This window comes from Mus pahari, chromosome 1 (genome assembly GCF_900095145.1).
Source record: "Mus pahari chromosome 1, PAHARI_EIJ_v1.1, whole genome shotgun sequence".
Taxonomy (NCBI): Eukaryota; Metazoa; Chordata; class Mammalia; order Rodentia; family Muridae; genus Mus; species Mus pahari.
In genome coordinates, this window is record NC_034590.1 from 152,989,584 (window position 1) to 153,009,387 (window position 19,804).

The 19,804-nt window shown below is 44.2% G+C and overlaps 1 protein-coding gene across 6 annotated transcripts in view; it reads left to right on the top strand.

Annotated features, from left to right (window-relative positions):
* Positions 1 to 19,401, top strand: part of Lcor (ligand dependent nuclear receptor corepressor) — a 102,821-nt gene extending 83,420 nt beyond the window's left edge. For all 6 annotated transcript variants that reach the window (XM_029544767.1, XM_029544786.1, XM_029544774.1 and 3 more), the window contains one exon: positions 12,886 to 19,401. In XM_029544767.1, the coding sequence (XP_029400627.1) occupies positions 12,886 to 17,683 (4,798 nt within the window). In that variant the 3' untranslated portion in view covers positions 17,684 to 19,401. The remainder of the gene's footprint in view (positions 1 to 12,885) is intronic.
* Positions 19,402 to 19,804: the final 403 nt, after the last annotated feature.

Below are 19,804 nucleotides of genomic sequence, written 5' to 3' on the forward strand. Positions count from 1 at the left end.
ATCCTAGTACCTGGGAGGCAGAGGCAGGCGGATTTATGAGTTCAAGGCCAGCCTGGTCTACAGAGTGAGTTCCAGGACAGCCAGGGCTACACAAAGAAACTATCTCAAAAAACCAAAAACCAAAAAAAAGAAAAAAATATAGTATTGAGCCCCACACCCAGAGTACTGTCATAATTTTTACATGTAAAACTTAGGTATGTTCTCTGTTTCAAAGTGTCTTGCCAGAGCCCTCATTTCTCCCACCCCCACTTCCCTTTTAATTGTAATTCAAAAGTTTAAGCTGGGTGTGATAGCATAGTCTTTAACTCCCATACTTAGGATCATGAATTCAAAAGTAGTTGGGGCTGTAAAATTAGACTCTCTCAAAATGTGGGACATTTGTCATCCTAGCTATTTGCTTTTCCATTTTATTTATGTGTGTGGTGTTCTGTCTGTGTATGTCTGTTTATTACCTGATGCTGGAGAAGTCAAAAGAGGGCATCTAGTCTTCTGAAACTAGAGTTAGAGAAGGTTCTAAACTGCTGTGTAGGTACTTAGAGGCCTTCTGGAGGGTCAGTCAGTACCCTTAACCATCCTTGTTTCCTTCCTTCCTTCCTTCCTTCCTTCCTTCCTTCCTTCCTTCCTTCCTTCCTTCCTTCCTCCATCCCTCGCTCCCTCCCTTTCTCTCTTTATCTCTTTTTGTTTGTTTTGGTGTAATGATGTTTTGACCACGTGTTTGTGAGGGTATCAGATCCTTCCCTGGAACTGGCATTGCAGTCATTTGAGAACTGCCATTTGGGTGATGGGGATTGAACCTTGGTCCTCTGAAGGAACAGCCAGTGCTCTTAACTGCTGAGCTGTCTGTCCAGCCCCCTCTTAAAACATTTTTCAAGTGTGTAGTTTTGTATAGTTAAGTAAGACAATTATACATCTGCAAGAAGCTTGGTTAACTTACTGACGAATGGGACTCTTGGTACCATTCTATAATCTTTCATTCTTGAAAACATGACTGTTGGGAGCCTTGTTCTTGTCCTTAACACAATTCTAGGCCATTACACTTACATACACTATAGCAGCATAATTTGCACAATCAAAATGAGAATGTGGAGTTTTATCTTTAGATTCAGCTCAACCAACTAAATGTCATTATTGGTTTGGTTCAAGAAAATATATCAGTTTAGGAAGTAGTAATACCCAGTATTAAAAACGTAGAACTTGGACTCAGAACAAAAATTACAAATTGAAGCCCCCCCCCCGCCTTTTTTGTTTTGTTTTGTTTTGTTTTGTTGTATTTTCGAAACAGGGTTTCTTTGTGTAGCCCTGGCTGTTCTGGAACTCACTTTGTAGACCAGGCTGGCCTCAAACTCAGAAATCCACCTGCCTCTGCCTTCCAAGTGCTGGGATTAAAGGCGTGCGCCACCACGCCTGGCAAATTGAAGGCTTTTAAAGACCTGAATAGGTAGGACAAAGTGAGGAGGTATCCCAAGTCTAAGAAACAGAATTTGATGGGCCCAGTTACCTTCTCTTCTATTGCTATACGGTTTTAACAAGTTACCAAGCCTCTGTTTCCAGGTTTTAACAAGTTACCAAGCCTCTGTTTCCATCCTCTGTAAAAAAGGGCTGCAGTACTTGGCATATCCAGTTGCTATGGAGTTTATATTAGACGCTTCATGTAAAATAGCACCCAAGCAAGTTGGTTCTTACATGCAAGTGCCCAGTAAAGCAGAGGTAAATCCTTAGGAGGCGTCATAAATCACTGTAGACATACAAAATCAGATCGTTGTGCTTTGTTAAGGTCATTAGAGCTTAAAAAGGAGGCCTGGACAACCTTATTTTAACCCCAATTGAGGACTATGGCTGAAACCTGAAAAAGTGCTTTTCTGCATATTGTGATCCTGTTTAGGGAAAACTAATCAAACCAGCCACTCCTTGTTTGTTTGTTTTAACTAAATCAAAAATAGAACCAGTGTCAAAGTAGAAGATACAGTTTAAAATTATATTGAGAGCTAGAAAGATAGCTTATCAGTTAAAAGTATTGGCTGATCTTCCAGAGGACCAGGGTTCAATTCTTAGCACCTACATAACAGCTGAAAACATCTCTAACTCCAGTCTCAGGATCCAGTGCCCTCTTCTGTTCTCTTAAGGCACCAAGCACACACATGGTGTACATGCAAACGTATTTTCATATTTCAAACATATTTTCAAGTACACATAAATAATTTAATATTAAGCATATTGTCTCAGTATTCTATTGCTGTGAAGAGATACTATTACCATGTCAACTCTTATTTTAAAAGGATTTAACTGAGCCTTGGTTGCAATTTCAGAGGTTTAGTCCATTATGAGCATGGCAGGAAATATGGTGGCATGCAGACAGACGTATAGGAGAGGTATCTGAGAGTCTTACATGTAAACCATCAGGCAGCAGGAATAAAGTGAGAGAGACAGACAGTAGGGCTGGATTTGGCTTTTAAAAGCCCATTCCCAGTGACATACTTCCCCCAGCAAGGCCACACCTCTTGTTGGTTGGTTGGTTGGTTGGTTGGTTTGGTTTTTCAAGACAGGGCTTTTTCTCTGTATAGCTTTGGCTGTCTTGGAACTCACTCTGTAGACCAGGCTGACCTTGAACTCATAAATCCGCCCACCTCTGCCTCCCAAGTGCTGGGATTAAAGGCGTGCGCCACCACTGCCCAGCTAAGGCCACATACACCTCTTTTTTTTTTTTTTTTCACACACACCTCTTAATCCCTCTCTCAGGTAGTACCACTCCATTTAAAGCACACGGGGGCCATTTTTATTCAAACTACCACACATATAAATTTTAACTGAATTTAAATATACACAAATATACCACTTTACAAGGCCAAAAGTTCATATATCTTGGATCTAGGTATTTTCAAAAAGTAGGTAATAGTGTAACTAATACTCCTTTAAGAACTGTGTGTGGGAGTGTCCATTTAATAATCAAAACTTGTTCTCAATGGCATGGTGGTCTAAGTCTCCACAGGGCTAGAGAGGTGGATTCAGGTGCATCACAAGTTCAAATCATTGTGGGCTACAGAGCAGACTGCTCCCTCCCCCTAAGTAAACAACAAAACCTTTAATCTTTCCAGTGGTAGAATTTTGTGAGAGTTTGCTGCCTAGTTAATGTGACTATAGTTAACTCTTTAATTATATGGAGGTTCTGTGTATTGCAAACTGACAAATGGCTTAACAGTGTATATTACATTGCCTGTTAGGTTGGCTTAAAATACCTTGATAAAGAAGAGCTGCCAGTATAGCTTTTAGAGATACACATTTAGAGTGTTTAAAACTAGATGTAATATTAGCCTCTTGCAGATTGATTGTGTATATCCTTGTCTGTCTGTGTGTCTGCGTGCCTGCCTGCGTGTGTGTGTGTGGGGGGGGTGACAGAGGGCAGCTATTAGGGTAACCTGTGTACGTGGACTTGGGTACTAGTGTCTAGTACAGTATCTCTGTATCCTGGCTTAGCATTGAGATTCTGTCCTGGCTTTGGAAGTCATTGTGCACATCTGCTTTTGTCACAGTGCACTGGCATGCACCTGTGTGCTTTGTCAGAGACACACTCACTGTCTGGCCTTCAGAATGCCCCCTTTCACACTTTTTATTCTGTAAATTGAGGTGTGAATAGTGCGTATTAATTTTCACCTTATGAAGTTATTTGATGAATTTGTACATTATATAATGTTCAAATAGGGTAAGCATATGTATCTCCTCAAAGATAATTCCTTTTAGAAACCACTCCAAATCTTCCCCCTCGTGTGCAATAGGATACCTGAACTTATTTCCCGTGTTTGCTAGTAATTAAAACCCCTTTCTCCTGTTGGGTTGATTTGAATATATTTTCACTGAAAGCTACTTCTGACCTTTCTGATTGTCTATCAAAAGTGTTTTTTCTTCCCCTTTCAGTTTCATTGGGAATATGTTAGGGAAATCATTTTCGCTACATAGTTAACTTTATTTTGTTGGCTTATTCATTGCTTCGTGCATGCAGTGAGTTTCCCTAGACTGTAATCAGTGAAGTTATCAAGTTAGAATAGACCCTGACCTACAAAAGCCTCATAGCCCTGGGTGGAGATGGGTTGAAAACAGTTAGCTCACAGGGTCAGTGTTGTTCAATAAAAGGTGGAGACAAGGTGAGCGGAGAGCTGGGACCACTCCCACAGGGAGATGGGCTGAAGGGTAGAGAGTCAAGCAACAGGAAGTTGGCAGAAATTCACTGACAAACGTGACAAGACCTGGTTTGGGCAATATTAGAACACATGTGCCGAATAGAAAGTGGTGCCTAAAATTAGTTAATAGCACAGAGCTTGCAGGCTATCTCCCAAGAAAGCTAGCCTACAAACTCATCTCAGTAGTGTGTGGGAAGCAATACTGATGGATCATTAGTAAGGCCTCTAGCTTTATGTCTGCATGGGAGTGTTTACATTTAATTACATTTATGTCTTCCACTGTTTCCAAGTAAGAACAAGTTTAAATCTACTTAGCTCACCCCACCATGACACCTTACACTTTACACCACCCCTCAGCAATGTTCTTGGGTGTTTCTGAATAAAGGCTGGTGCAGGATGGTAATAACAGGAAGACCCCAGAAAAGAAAAAGAAGATGTAAAACTACTCAGGCTCTGTGCAGTGACACAAGTCTGTAATCCACCTCCTCAGACTGAGGTGGGAGTCCTCTAACCCAAGCAAGGGCAACATAGCAAGACCCCATCTCTTCAGGAAGCAAAATATGGGCTTGAAGCAGTGGTGTCGGTTAATAATACTGCTGCTCTCCCAGACCATCTGGGTTCAGTTCCTGGCACCTACATGACTCCTTGTAGCCTCCTTTTAAGTCCAGTTCCAGGGAATCTGACATCCTCTTCTGGGCACCAGGCATGCACTTGGCACAGACATACATACAGACAAAACACTCATACACATACAATAAGTTTTTAAAAATTGTTTACCTCTATACTTCCATTTTATACCCAAACATTTCCTTTTTCCTTATCTAACATCCATGAAGTAAACAATTGAGAATATTAAATCTTAAGCTTCTTGAAATAATTACTTAGGCATTATATATTGTGTACATCTTAAGTAACTTACTATATGCCATCAAAGGTATTAAGCTTTAGAATTCACCACAGATGTGTGTTCTAAAATGTAAAATTTCAGTGGTAGAAGAAACTTAACCTCAAGAGAACTTGAAAAAGTTGAGGTTTCATAGAAACATGGCCAAGGTCAGGATGCCGTGCAGCCATTTGATTTGCTAGATCATCTGGTATTGTCAGGGCATAGCAGTTCGTTTCTTAAACAGAAACAACCGTGTGTTGCTGAGATTGTTGTGGCAAGCATTCTTTCCTGTGATTGCTCTGTCGACTCCTCACATAGTTGTTTCAGATGGACATCCCTCTGCCCATACTGCTCTGCAAATTAGTGATTTTTTTAACTATTATAATTATCACAAATGAAGTACATACCTAATCATTAGAATGTGTCTGATAGTGGACTTCTTTGCTTGGGCCATTCCAGGTCTTTGAACAGTTGTCTAACTGCTTATCACTATTTATTTATTTATTTATTTAGGTTTTTTCAAGACAGGGTTTCTCTGTGTAGCCCTGGCTATCCTGGAACTTACTTTGTAGACCAGGCTGGCCTCAAACTCAGAAATCCGCCTGCCTCTGCCTCCCAAGTGCTGGGATTAAAGGCGGGCACCACCACCGCCCGGCTTTACTTGTTTGTTTGTTTGTTTTGGTTTTTCGAGACATGGTTTCTCTGTATAGCCCTGGCTGTCCTGGAACTCACTCTGTAGACCAGGCTGGCCTTGAACTCAGCAATCCTTCTGCCTCTGCCTCCCAGGTGCTGGGATTAAAGGCGGGTACCACCACACCAGGCTCTGTTTATCACCCTTAAAGGAACAGGCAGCATATAAGATTAGTTCTCCTTCCCTTGGAGAAGGAACCCCTTCGGTCTGTATTTTGCCTAAGATGATTTAAACTAAAGGGCAGCTCCCTAAAGAACAATTTGATTTACACTTCAGAAGAAGGAAGGTAAGGCAGAAAGCACTTTACCCTCTCTGGCTCATCCTGTTCTCTTTCTCCTGTGATGGTGACCTTATCACCCGGAGATCCGGCTCCGTGGGGCTCAGGGTATATGATCCTTCTCAGCTCAAGTCTGTCCTGGCCAGAGGTCTGTCTGTACCTTAAATGTAAACTGGATGATTTCCTACAGTCTACTTCAGATTCCACAGGAGTTCTTATAGTGAGTGCTTAGTGTGTGTTCTTACCAAGTTAATGTTCTGTTCCAGCATTCAGTGGTGTAACTTCCAGGAACTGTTTTAAATTTATGTCACCCAGTCTAAAATCTCATCCTTTGCATGCTTTGAATTGCCTTTTGTCTAATTAACACCAAATGTAGTATGTTTGATCTTGTGATAGCTTGCTTGAGATGACTGAATGACAAGCAAAAATGAGTTTGGCAGGGAGGCCTTGAGAATGGGTTGGTTGGGATGTGCAGTTTGGGAGGCCATCACGCTGCTGGGAAGGGTTGGCCCTTGCACTCTGGTCCTGCGCTACCAAGGCTCGCACTTCCTCCTGTTCACCATGTGCTGATAAGCAAAGCATAAAGAGTAAACATGCATTCTTTGTAGTTGTATTTATTATAGTGTAATAATCAGACTGGTTAAAATTCAGAAAAAAAACAAAACAATCAAGCTGAAGAAAGCAGGGGATTGAGTATATGTGCCTCAAAACTACTGCCTATTTGAGATATGTTCTGAAACCTGCCTCAGAGCCGGGATATACAGCCCTGAAAGGCAGGAGAGTCAACACACTGCTTCATACATAGCGCCAGCCCTTCTCCTGGTGTCGTATTAATTCATATAACTGGTGACATTTTCTCTTATCTGCTTTGAGCACGTTTGGTTAAGAAACCAGTAAATGGAGAGAAAGCCATCAGGATTGCTGGCCTTCTGCTTGGTATCGCTGATTTCAGCCAGGGCTCTCCGGTGTTGCTGTTACCAGTGACTCCCAGAGAATTGCTCCCACAGTGGGAAGAGATCAACCCTAGCTTGATCGCCTACCATACACAATCACCACCCTTCATGATTCTGTCCCAAGGAGGGGTTAGTTAGTTTTCCAATTTTTAGTGTTCCCTTTCTCTAAAATTTTGTTGAAATTGAGATCCTTTAGATTTCAACTACCGAGAAAACGTGAATGAAACAGCTTTCCTTCTCATTTTCTGTCACTTTTACCTGTACTTTGACTTGTGGAGTGTGCCATGCACAAGCCAGCCAGAACTCTGTAGTGGGTATTCACCAAGCCTCTTAATAAACCTAGAGCTCACCAAGTCAACTAGAACAGTGGCTCTCCATCTCCCTAATGCAGTTCCTTATGCTACGCTGATTTCCAACCTCAATGTTACTTTGTTACGACTTTATAACTATAGCTTTGCTACTATAATAGATCATAATGTTAATATTTTATACTCAGAATATCTGATATGTAGCCTCCAAAAGGGTAAAGGACTGGACTGTCTAGCTAATCAGCCCCAGGGATCCTTTTGTTCTTACCTACCCCACACTGAGATTATAAGAGCTTCCATGTCCCGTTTCTTGAGGAGCTGGGGATCAAGCCCATGTCCTCATACTTTAGAGATAAGAGAGTGATAAATCCGAGATCACCGTGAGGAGATAATGCTTCCTTTATGGTGCCATGGAACTCGTCCCTAGGGAGAGGACACTCAGGCCCATCCATCACAGCTCGGGGGTCTCTGGGACCTGTTCCTGAGGTACACGGTTTCTTTAAGGACTTGCTCTGGGGAGCAACCAAGGACAGCAGCAGTAGGCTATATGTTGGGAGTGTCTTGGACAGCTCTAGCCAACTATTCAAAAGAGGGATTCACATGGGTAGTGTGGTTTTTTTGTTTGTTTGGTTTGGTTTGGCTTTTTTTTTTGTTTGTTTTTGTTTTTGGTTTTTTTTTTTTTTTTTTTTTTTTGGTTTTTTCGAGACAGGGTTTCTCTGTGTAGTCCTGCCTGTCCTGGAACTCACTTTGTAGACCAGGCTGGCNGGAACTCACTTTGTAGACCAGGCTGGCCTCGAACTCAGAAATCCACCTGCCTCTGCCTCCCAAGTGCTGGGATTAAAGGCGTGCGCCACCACCGCTGGCCTGTTTTTTTTTTTTTTTTTAAGATGGTCCTTGGCTCTTATAGGAAGCACCCTTAACCCAGTGAGAAAAGTTTACTAAAACTATATATGTATAAAATACATATAAAATTGTGTGTATTATAGTTTTTTTTAAAGATAGTTAAATTTCTTGCAGCTTTTTCTGGCACCCTTATTACTCTACCCTTCTCCCTCTATGTTTACTTCCCTCCCTTAAGAGCCCCCCTTTCCATCTCCCCTCTCAGATGTGTGCCCTCCTTACCCCCTCTCTGTTGCTCCCAACCCCCCTAACCTGTCAGCAGACTCACCATATCCTGAAAAAGATCTAGTGAAGAAGTGGGAAGCATTCTTTCCAGTTACCACCTAGCAAATGTATACTCCGTACACCTTGATAGGGGACTGGGCATACATTTTTATGTTTTGTTTAAGGAAATAAGCCAAATTGAATACTCTAGCCATAGTCTGCTTTGTCTAAAGCCTTCTTTCTCCTCCCCAAACTTAACTCTTTCTGCTCCTAACATTAGCTCCCATATATTTACTAGTGGTCTTGTGCAGTCAAGAAAAGCATATTTTGGTCCTCAGTGATACTGATGTGCCTGCGCAGCAGTCTTTGGGTGGTTACACACTAACTGCTGGAGAAAGTATTACTGAATCTATTACTCCCAGATTCTTACACTTGACATTTAGCTTCCTGCCACATTTTGATCTGTTCTTTAGTGAAAAGTAACCTGAACATTGACTGGCCACCATTTATATTAGCCACAGGAATGTAAGTATTGCAGTATTGACTAAATAGAGTTCAGCTATGCCTAACCTCTGATCTGGAAAAACATCATTGAGTAAATCATTAAAGATAAGGTTGTGAAGCAACATGTTGCTTTTAAACTGTGCCTTTTACAGTTTTTATGAATATTATCTTATCCTTTGCCACACCCTGCTGAATTAGGCATTGAGCTAAAGGTAGAAAGACTGTGACCAAGGTCACATAGACCATTTCTCACCAAGGAGATAAACCCAGGACCAATTCCAAGAGCTCCCCTCTTCTTTTATAGCCTCTGTCCAGTTTACCAATCCCTATGATCTTACTGTGCTTTGGTGGTGATATTCTGCTTGCTAAATAACTCACCTCCCTATTACAGATAGGCCTCCTATTGAGCAGACATAAAGTTATTTCAGCATACTATAAAGTCAGACAGAGGACTGCAAAGATTGCGATATATTTCTTGTAAAGATCCTATTTAGTCAGGTGTCCAGAACATGTATGATACAGACTAATCACGGAGCTAAAAGGCCATGCTCTTTCAGAGTCAGAGTGAGGAAATTCTCTACAAGACAGAACCTCTGCTCTGTTCAATTCGCAGTTGCCTAGGGGTGACCAAAGTTAGTGCGAGTGCTGTATTTGGGCTCCGTTAAAGATTCAGGGATTCAGGGAAACCCGAGTACTGCCAAGCATAGGTAGATCTTTAGCCATTTAAGTCAGACTGACACCATTTTTTAAAGCCAAACATGAAAAATACAGAAATATAGTTAAGTACCAGGAAGTTGAGGTTAACTCTAAACATTAGCGGAATGGTAAGAAATTAAAATCGTCTAAATTAGATTTCTCTTTAAAAGCTTTGTGGGGGTGGTGAGTAGTAATTTGGAGTCACAGCCAAAAGTAGTTTTATGGCTATAGTTGTAAAGTTAGCTATTTAATGATAGCTGGACAAAGGTTAGTGTTAATGTGCAGTCTCTCAGCCCCAAGGACACTACTTACTGCCAGGCTCCTGCCTATGGATCCAAATTGCCTACAAAATACGTCACATTCAGAACTTTGAAACATCTCTACTAAGAACACATCATTTGCCATCTCCGACAGCTACTGTCTTCCATCTTCTGTCCTGATGGGGGTAAATACTGATTCTCAGAGAAATAAAGGCAGAATGGAGAGAAAGATACGTGTTAAGTGGTGGTGTGATTCTGTGAAGAATTACACCAAAATATATTCAAAAATTCAGGGGCTGTCAGGATGGCTCAGTGTATCTAAGTGTTTGCCACCAAGCCTGATGACCCGAGTTTAATCCCAGAGACCCACATGCTTGGGAGGACAAAACATGCTCACAAAATCTGACCTCTGACTTCTCTCTCTATGCTGTGGCACATGTGCACATGAGACATACACACATACATGATATAAACATAATTAAAGGTTTAGCTGCCTGTGAGGGCACACACCTGTAATCCTAACACTGGGAAAGCGGAAACTGGAGAATGAGTAGGACTCAAGGTTAGCCTCAGCTAGACAGAAAGTTTCAGGTCACTCTGGGAAGCAAGCGAGAACCTTGACTGCTTTTGCCAAGCACATAAGAGGCAGAGTCAGCCTTGCCAGTTGAGGCATTGACTAAGCCAGCCAGAGCAGTGCCACAAAGCTCACCCTGGTGGTGTGGGTGAGGGAGAGCTGGTGGGCTGACCAACACGGCTGCCACCCAGGCCCAGATCCAGGACTTTGAGTTGGCCCACCCTAGGAACTACTGGAGCATGTGAAGGGGTCAGCCCTGCAGATCCAAAGCTGCAGGATCTCCCTGGCACAGACAACAGGGTACCCGAGAGGAGCCCTAGTGAGGATGGAGTATCCATAGAGTAGCAGAAGACAGGGGTCTTGAACCAGACCAATGACTTACTGCAATGAACATTTGCAAGTAAAGATGTGTGGACAGAAGGGTGTACTGTGGGACACACTGTGACTCACTACAGCTTCTGCAGTGAGATTGTTGTTGTTGTTGTTTTCTTGGGAAAGGGGAGGTTGCAAGGATAGATGGTAGATACAAAGAGACAGGGAGATGAGTGGGACTGGAGTTGCATGGTGTGAAGTTCACAAAGAATAAAAAGTTTCTTTTTTAAAAGGCAGACAGAAGCCAAAACTGTTTAAGCCCTGCTTTTGTGCAGACTCTCAGTATACTGCCATTCAGTGCCAGTGTCAGTACACTGTCTCAGTACACAGTCTCAGTACACAGTCTCAGTACACTGCCATTCAGTCACACTGTCAGTACACTGTCTCAGTACACAGTCTCAGTACACTGCTATTCAGTCCCAGTGTCAGGTGCAGCTAAGGTTCCGAGAGATTGGTTAACTTCCTGATTCTCCTGTCAGAGTAGGGGTCGAGTCAGAGGTCTCCTTTGCAGCTCCCATGTCCTTTACTGTAACTCTGCCACCATTGGGAGGTGGAAAGGCAGGTGACACAGGCTGTCTGTGGTAAACCTTTCTATAAAGACATGTCCTGGCCATGAGGCCAACCAAAGTCAAAGATGGAAAAGTAAGCCAGAAGACGTATCAATACATGTTCAACACACATGAAGCTACCGTCTGTGTTCTGTCGTGTTTCACATACCATCAAATAATAGTCTCCTAAAGGTCTATAAACCAGAGGGGCTGAGAAAAGTGTATGTGTGAGAAGTTGTCTCAAAATCTGGGCTCTTCCATGTCAGCTTGGTAAAAATTGTGCATCCAGAAGCCCAAAGCCACCATGACACCCCTGGCCATCCCCGCAGGCCATGTTTGTGCTCTGTCATGAACCTAGTGTTGGCCTCTCCCTCCCCATTGGCTTCCCAGTATGAATTTAGCTTTCATGTAGAGCAGCTTGTGTGACTGAAATGTTTCCTGGTGCTATTCTGGGGGAGCTTGGTGGTGGGCTACTGTGAGGGTGCTTCTGCCTTGCACAGATCAGAGCTGATGGCCCCCACTGTGAAATTTCTTTCTGTTTGTACCTTGTTCTGGAGCACGGTGTTGGTGGCTCTCCAGCCAATTGTTCTTTCTGAGAAATCGTCTTAAAGCCATTGAGTTCTCAAAATACTTCTAAGCTGATGTCTGTGATGTAGTATGTCTGAATTTTTGTCGTGTTATAAACTAAAGCTAGTGGCTGTTTTAGCACCGTTGCCTAGGCCTAAACTGAAGGGCAGGTTGAGCAGCCCTTATCCAAAATACTTGAGAAGACATGGTTTGAATTTTGGCTTTCTTCAGATTTTAGTATGTTTGCATATATTTAATGATTTAATGATGTAGCAGTGAGGCCCAGTTCTAATGTCAGAGTTCACTTACGGTCAGGCCCACTGCGTTCATAACAGCCTAAGAGGAGTCTTTCACAGAGTCTTCAGTAGTCTTGCACTTAACACTGGCATGGTGTGTAATTTCCCACTTGTGCCACCATGAAAAGGTTAACATTTTGGAGCGTTACAGATTTTTGGATAAGGATTGCTCTGTGTTGACCATACGGAGTTAATAATGTGGTTAATGTGGTGAAATGTTATTTTCAATGTTTCTTCTAAGATAACTATTTCTGATTTTTTTTTTTTTTTTGGTTTTTCGAGACAGGGTTTCTCTGTATAGCCCTGACTGTCCTGGAATTTACTGTGTAGACCAGGCTGGCCTCGAACTCAGAAATCCGCCTGCCTCTGTCTTTTTAAGTGTAGAAAGTATGAAGTAGGATTTGGAATGCAGCTCAGTGGTAGCATACCTTCCTAGCACCATAAACATAAAAACATATGAGAGATACTAAGTTTTTGAGAATATGATGGGCCGGCTATGCAGTCTAATTATACGTTCTTTGTTGAACTAAAGCATACAACAGACTTGAAAGTAAATGACAGTTTTCACCACAATGTCCTCCCTTTACAATATAAATAGCATCTGATACAGTTCATACTATACAAACAGTTCTTTGGAAATGCATATACTAATTTTTTCCTTTTTCTGTTTTGTCTAGAGAGGATTCAGCAGAGGCACCCGTAGCTGATCCTAAGTGTCAATCAAAGTCTCCACTGGAGAAGTTTATGGTCAAGTTGTGCAATCATCATCAGAAGCAATTCATCCGCGTCCTGAGTGACCTGTATACTGAGTCTCAGCCAGGTTCTGAGGACTTGCAGCCTTTGGATTCCACAGCGATGGACGTCTCTGCTTGCGATTCGGGCTGTGCCCAGCTGAGCAGCAGAGAAGATGAAAAGGATGATTGTCTCGAGGGTAGTTCTCCTGCCTCTGTAAAGTTGTTCTTAGACTCATCCGGTTCTCCTAGCTCCCTGAATGTGACTGAAGAAACCATGAAGGAACCACCTCCTGAGAAAGACTCTGTAGATGGGAGAGACAATGCGCTGAGCACTGTCCAGAAAGATTCCTCTGAACCTCTAGACGGTCAACATAACCCCACAAGTTCTGCAGACAGTCCCACCACGGGATGCCTCAGTACACTGGACTCTTTCTCCTCTAATTCCCCCCACAGTTCTAAAAGCTTAGAGGGGCAAACCACTGGCCAGGAGCAAGACACAAACAAGAAACCCTGTGAGGATGCCGAAGACAGTGCCCCAGCGTCAGTCCAAAGTCTGGCTGCAGTGGAAGAGGTAGCTGAGAATACTGAAGAGGGTGGTAGCTGTATTGTGTCTCAAAGAAACTCAGTCAGAGCTTTATCAGAAGAGACATGGGACTCGGGGTTTATGGGAAACTCATCTAGTACTGCAGACAAAGAGAATGCTTTACAGTGTAGCTCAAAAACATCCTTACACCAGGATTTAGAGACAGATGAGCAAGATGCAAGGCCAAAGCAAGAGAACCATCTTCATTCACTAGGTAGAAACAAGGTGGGTTTCCAGACTTATCCCAGAGACAAGAGCCAATTTGATCATTCCAGAGGTGGTTGGTTAGCTCCCAGCCCCAAGCCAACTATACACAGAGCATCCAATGGTCACTCACAAACCAAGATGATGTCGGCCTCCATCAAGACTGCTCGGAAAAGTAAGAGGGCATCCGGGTTGAGGATAAACGATTATGACAACCAGTGTGATGTTGTTTATATCAGCCAACCAATAACAGAATGCCACTTTGAGAATCAAAGATCCATACTGTCTTCTCGGAAAACAGCCCGAAAGAGTACCCGGGGATACTTCTTCAATGGTGACTGCTGTGAGCTGCCAACTGTTCGCACACTGGCCAGAAATTTATGTTCCCAAGATAAAGGAAGCTGCTCACCAATAGCATCAGAGGCAGTGGTGACTCCCAAGCAGACTCTTATTCCCACCTCAAAGCACACGGTAGGTGTGCAGCTTCCCACAGTAGGTGTGCAGCTTCCCACAGTAGGCGTGCAGCTTCCCACAGTAGATGTACAGCTTCCCACATTAGATGTGCAGCTTCCCACAGTAGGTGCACAACTTCCTACAACTGATGTGCAGCCTCCCACAGTAGGTGTACAACTTCCTACAGCGGATGTACAGCCTCCCACAGTAGGTGCACAACTTCCTACAGCAGATGTGCAGCCTCCCACAGGAAGTGTACAACTTCCTACAGCAGATGTGCAGCTTTCCACAGTAGGTACACAACTTCCTAGAGTAGATGTCCAGCTTTCATCAGTAGATGCACAACTTCCTACAGCAGATGTGCAGCCCCCCACAGTAGGTGCACAACTTCCTGCAGTGGATGTACAGCTTCCCACAGTAGGTGCACAACTTCCTGCAGTGGATGTACAGCTTCCCACAGTAGGTGTACAACTTCCTGCAGTGGATGTACAGATTTCCACAGTTGATATGCAGCTTTCCACAGTAGGTGAGCAGCCTCTAGAAGAAAATATCTGTGACGATCCTAGGAAAGACAGAACCTCCCTTGAGGGAGGGGACGAAGACACATCAGCAAAAGAGCATCAGGAGGCAGAGGTTTGCCTCAGCATGCAGGAACAGGATCCTAGTAGCTCCCCTAGGCCGGGAGAAACCACAGCCTCTAGCCCAGCATGCCTCCTGCCTGCTCTCCTCCCTGATGACGATATGTCTGAGGTGCCAGAAGGCAGCATTGTGATCTCACCTCCCACAGAAAGTGTGCTGTCTTTCCCAGAACAAGACCAACCAACAGCCTCCCTGCAAGACCAGCCACCAGCCTCCCAGCTAGGTCCAGAGGAAATGCAGGCACAGGAGCGCCACTTCACCTCCCGGGAGGACAGTGAAGACCACCTCTGTAGACCTCAGTCTTCTCCTAAAACAGCCGTGAGAGAGGAGAGTTCTCCATGCTCAGAAGATGAAAGTTCCGCTGTGGCTTTAGATCCACCCCTAGGTCTAGAACTGTCTGAGCATGACCAGAGCACCAGCACTGAGGAGGCTGACACCAGAGACACGCCTGGGGAGACACTGTTGCTTGACGACTCCCTGCCCCTCCTGGAGAGCAGCACTGTCACTGATGAGAACCCAAGTGACATGGAAGAAGGTGAGGCTGCAAGTGGAACAGGACACCTGGAGGAGCATGACAATGATAGAAAATACTCAGCAGAAAATGATCCGAGTGAGCCAAACTCTGACTCACCTGAAGAGAATGTGGATAAGAAGAAAAAGGCTAGAAAGTTCCCCGAGGCCTCTGATAGGTGCCTAAGAAGTCAGCTTGTAGATCCTTCCTCTGCTGACAGGTACCCAGGAAGCCAGGGTTTGGATTCATCCGCTGCTTGTTCTGAAATCAGGGTTTCTAAAAATCCTGCTGTAAAGCATTCTAAAAGAGAAGGGGACTCTGGTGGGGTGACATCTGAGGGCCCAGTGAGTGACAGCATCCATACAGACAATCTGGAGGACCCTGAAGACCCTGGTGTTAGTGAACATTCCTCTGATGAAGAGACCAAGCAGGAGACTGAAGGAGTTGGTGTCATTACAAGGCAGACTGTTAAAAACTCGCTGGCAAAGGAAATTAAAAGGGAAGAGGGAGGGACTTCCCCAAACAGTGACCCAGCCACTGTTGGCCAGCCATTGCCTGGGGACAACCTGGAAACCCATGACTGGTCCAAGATAGATGAGAGAAATGCCCATGTGCCCTCAGAACGCATTCCTCGCAAGAGGGACCCAGAGCAGGTAAAAGAGAACCTGGGACACATTGCCCTACAGGACACAGAGGCCGCAGCTGTGAGTGAGGATACCCACGGTCAAGATGATGCTGGCCTCGCTCCAGGCAGCTCATCTGGGATATCAGCCAGTCAGAGTGACGGAGCTGATGGGCCACCAAAATCAGTAACAAGGCCTAAGAGACTGCCTTCTTTTACCTACAACCTGAGACATGCTCATTGTGTGAATACCTCGGACACTACAAAAATGACTTCAGAAAAGCAGGGCACACAAGTAGATCCAGCAGCCAAGGAAAGCGGAACTTCTGAGAGCGCAGAGCCCTTAGATGAGGAAGACGAGGACTCGGTGGTGGAAGAGCAGCCCAAGTTTGTGGGATGGTGCGCAGAAGAGGAGAACCAGGAGCTCATCGCCAGCTTCAACGCCCACTACCTGCGAGTTCAGAAGGGCTGGATCCAGTTGGAGAAGGAAGCTCAGCCAACAGCAAGAGCAAGAAGCAAGTCTGACAAGCTGAAGGAGATTTGGAAGAGCAAGAAGAGGGCTCGGAAGTGTAGGGGTCCATTGGAGGTGCAAAAATTTTCTCCCGTTCAGATGCTCTTTATGACAAACTTTAAGCTGTCTAACATCTGTAAGTGGTTCTTAGAGACAACAGAAACTCGATCTTTGGTCATTGTGAAGAAACTCAATACTCGTCTTCCAGGAGATATCCCCCTTGTTAAACACCCTCTTCAGAAGTACCCTCCTTCCACCATGTACCCTAGTTCACTACAGGCAGAACGCTTGAAAAAACACTTAAAGAAATTCCCTGGAGCCATTCCTGCTAGGAATAATTGGAAGACACAGAAGCTATGGGCTAAACTACGAGAGAATCCTGACCTGATAGAGCCAGAGGATGGCAGTGACATCAGCCTCTGCCCTAGCAGTGAAGACAGTGTGGAGGAAGTCAGGGAAGGTAGAAGCCATCCTCCCACCAACTTGCCTACTCCAGCCAGCACCCGGATCCTTAGAAAGTATTCCAATATTCGAGGAAAGCTCAGAGCACAGCGCCTAGACAGCTCACTGGGTGGGGCTTCTGAAACGAAGCAGGGCCGCAAGAGCGTATGCATCAACCCGCTCATGTCCCCAAAGCTCGCCCTCCAGGTGGGTGCAGATGGGTTTCCCGTCAACCCCAAGAGAGCTGAGAGAAGCAAGGGGAGAAGAGGGAAGCAGATGCCAGAAACTTTGCTTAAAGTGGAAGGTCAGAACAAGCGCAAGAGAGCAGAAGGCTCCGGTACTCAAGACGGTAAGGACAAGGGGCCGGCACCGAAAGCCAGCAGAGGCCTTTCTGCCAAGAAGCTAGCTGCAAAGGACAGAGGCAACCAACTCTCCAAGAAGATGACCTTGAAAGAGAATAAAGTGAGAGTCTGTAGAAAGGGTCCTGGAAGGAGCTGCCTGTCATCCAGGAAAGAAAAAGAGAATGCAAACAGAAGACCTGGCCATCCTGCGACAGCCTCTGAAGCGCTGACAAAGCCTTCAAAACAAAGGGGCGCACGAGAAGCCTCTTCAAAGCCCCCAAAAGTGAGGAGGAGAAACCGGAAGCTGAGCAGTGGTAGGGGCCGTGCCAGACCCTTAGCAAAAAGCCCAGAGAACCGGACTGCCCCGAGAAAAAGAAAGCTCAAGGCCAAACTGGACTCTTCCCAGGGCAAACGGAGGCGATTAGAAGCCAAGTGATAGCTAGCTGGGTAGCCACTGAGAGCAGCGGGCCCATGAGAGCAAGCTTCCATTTTGCATTAACAGAATCTGGTCTTATGAGCCTCTCAAGCCTTTCACGGAGTAGTTACGGGGAACGCCAGTTTGAGATGCCAGAAAATGCATCTTAACTGGAGAACAGAGTTCTTCTCTGGGGCTAAGGGAAGTTGTAGGTTATTTTCTGGTTGTTCCTTGGGTTTTAAACTTGGAACCAAGCAGTTTCTGTTTTAAGAAGTACAGTGCCTTATTTATCCTTTTTGTTTAAAAATTTACAAAAGCTAAGAAGCTGATGTATGTGACTAAAGGCTTGTATTTTATACTTGACGCACAAGCACTTGTTCTGTCACTGAGGAGGCCGCCGCCACACATGCACGAGCGGGTGAGGAGCTGTCAGCAGCTACCTGTGCGACCCTGGACAGGTGCACCTTGCAGACCGCAGCACAACTCCCTCTCTATCTTGTTTGGTTTTTATTTGATTGATATTTGAAAGCTAAACCAAATCATTTCTATGGTATGTGGAGAATGCAGGGGATTTATAATTATTATAAAAGATTAATATTTCTGTTACTTTTCTTCCAAAACTCATATTGTTGATCACCCCTTCATCTTTTTATTTTTTTAAATCATTTCAGATCATGTTCTCAAATTTGTGTGCCCATGGGACAAAGATGTGCTGTATACACTTCCTTTCGTTGTTGTTGTTTTGTTTTGTTTTGCTTTGCTTTTTTTGCCCCAAACTATGTTACTACTAACATGCCGGTCATTTGGCCACTAGGATGAGTGACTCTTGCTTTCGTTCTTACACAAAGTATTTCCCTGCGCATCAGAAGTTCTTTCTGGCCGTGGAAAAGCTTAGCCGTGTGCATATGCATCTTATGTGCACATGGCTGCTACCCGCAAGTGTCTTCTGGTAGTGGTTTCACAGTAAAGTTCCTCCTTCCCCACACAGTGCATCTGTGAGCTGTGTAGTTAGCAATGGCCGGAATGTTTGAAAGTAATTCCGAGTCTCCGTGTGCATTTCTAATCTGACTTCCACATCAGACTTGGGAGAGGTGTGAGCAGTGGTCTTGAGAGACCAGGCGCGCAGGCAACTGATAGCTGCTACTCTGAATCTTTGCAGAGCCACATCCCCACAGATGAGTGGCGTTCGGTGGGCTCTCTGATGTGAGTGTCTGTGCCTGGGGTAGGTGTCTTTTCAAACTGATAGTTCCTTTCTCTTGGCTCAACACATGCAGAGTTGCCCCCTCCCCTCCCATGTCATCCTGTCCCATGACTCAGAAATGAGAAACGCAATAATTGAAAGTGACGTTTGCCTTTCCTTGGTGGAGCCTGACACGGCCCCATTGGCTTTACTTGGTGCCTACAGCATTGCTCCATTATAAGTGTGTACTTGACATTTTCATTGGGCCAGTCAGCAAACCCTGGGTCGCTAAAGCCTCCGTCGGCTTTGAAGTATTTTGTCACCAAAATAGGCTTGCATGGACAGCTGCTGCCCTGTTCTTCTGATCAAGTTTCTACTTAGGTTGATACAGATCTTTTTTAGATCAACCCAGATGGGCTTCTTTTATATGCAAATCATGATAAAACAGGTCTTCTACCTATTTTGCTATTGTCAAAGGTTTGCTGCAGATAATGGAAACTTCTGATAATTTGATAGGACTGGAGTATTTGATTCTTGAGAAGTTAAGAATTATATTGAATTTCACAGGTAATGAAAGTCATCAGTTTTGGGTTTTTTTTTTTTTTTTTTTTTTTTGTCACCTCTGTTCCATGAGCTTTCACAGTATGAAAGTCATCATTTTGGGGGTTGTTTTTTTTTTTTTTTTGTCACCTCTGTTCCATGAGCTTCCTCCATTTCCCCATTCCCTGTTTTGTTTGGCTTATTATTATTATTATTATTATTATTATTATTATTATTATTATTATCATCATCATCATCTTTGACCTTGACCATTCACAAGCTACCTATCGTAATGAGCCTGCTGAGTGAGTGCCGGCAGCTCTTCCTTAGCATTAGGTTGCACAGAAGCATTAATGTGTTTTGAATAGGTTCATTTAATCTTAAAAGATGGTTTTAAGGCTTAAGAGAACTTTTGCTATAGT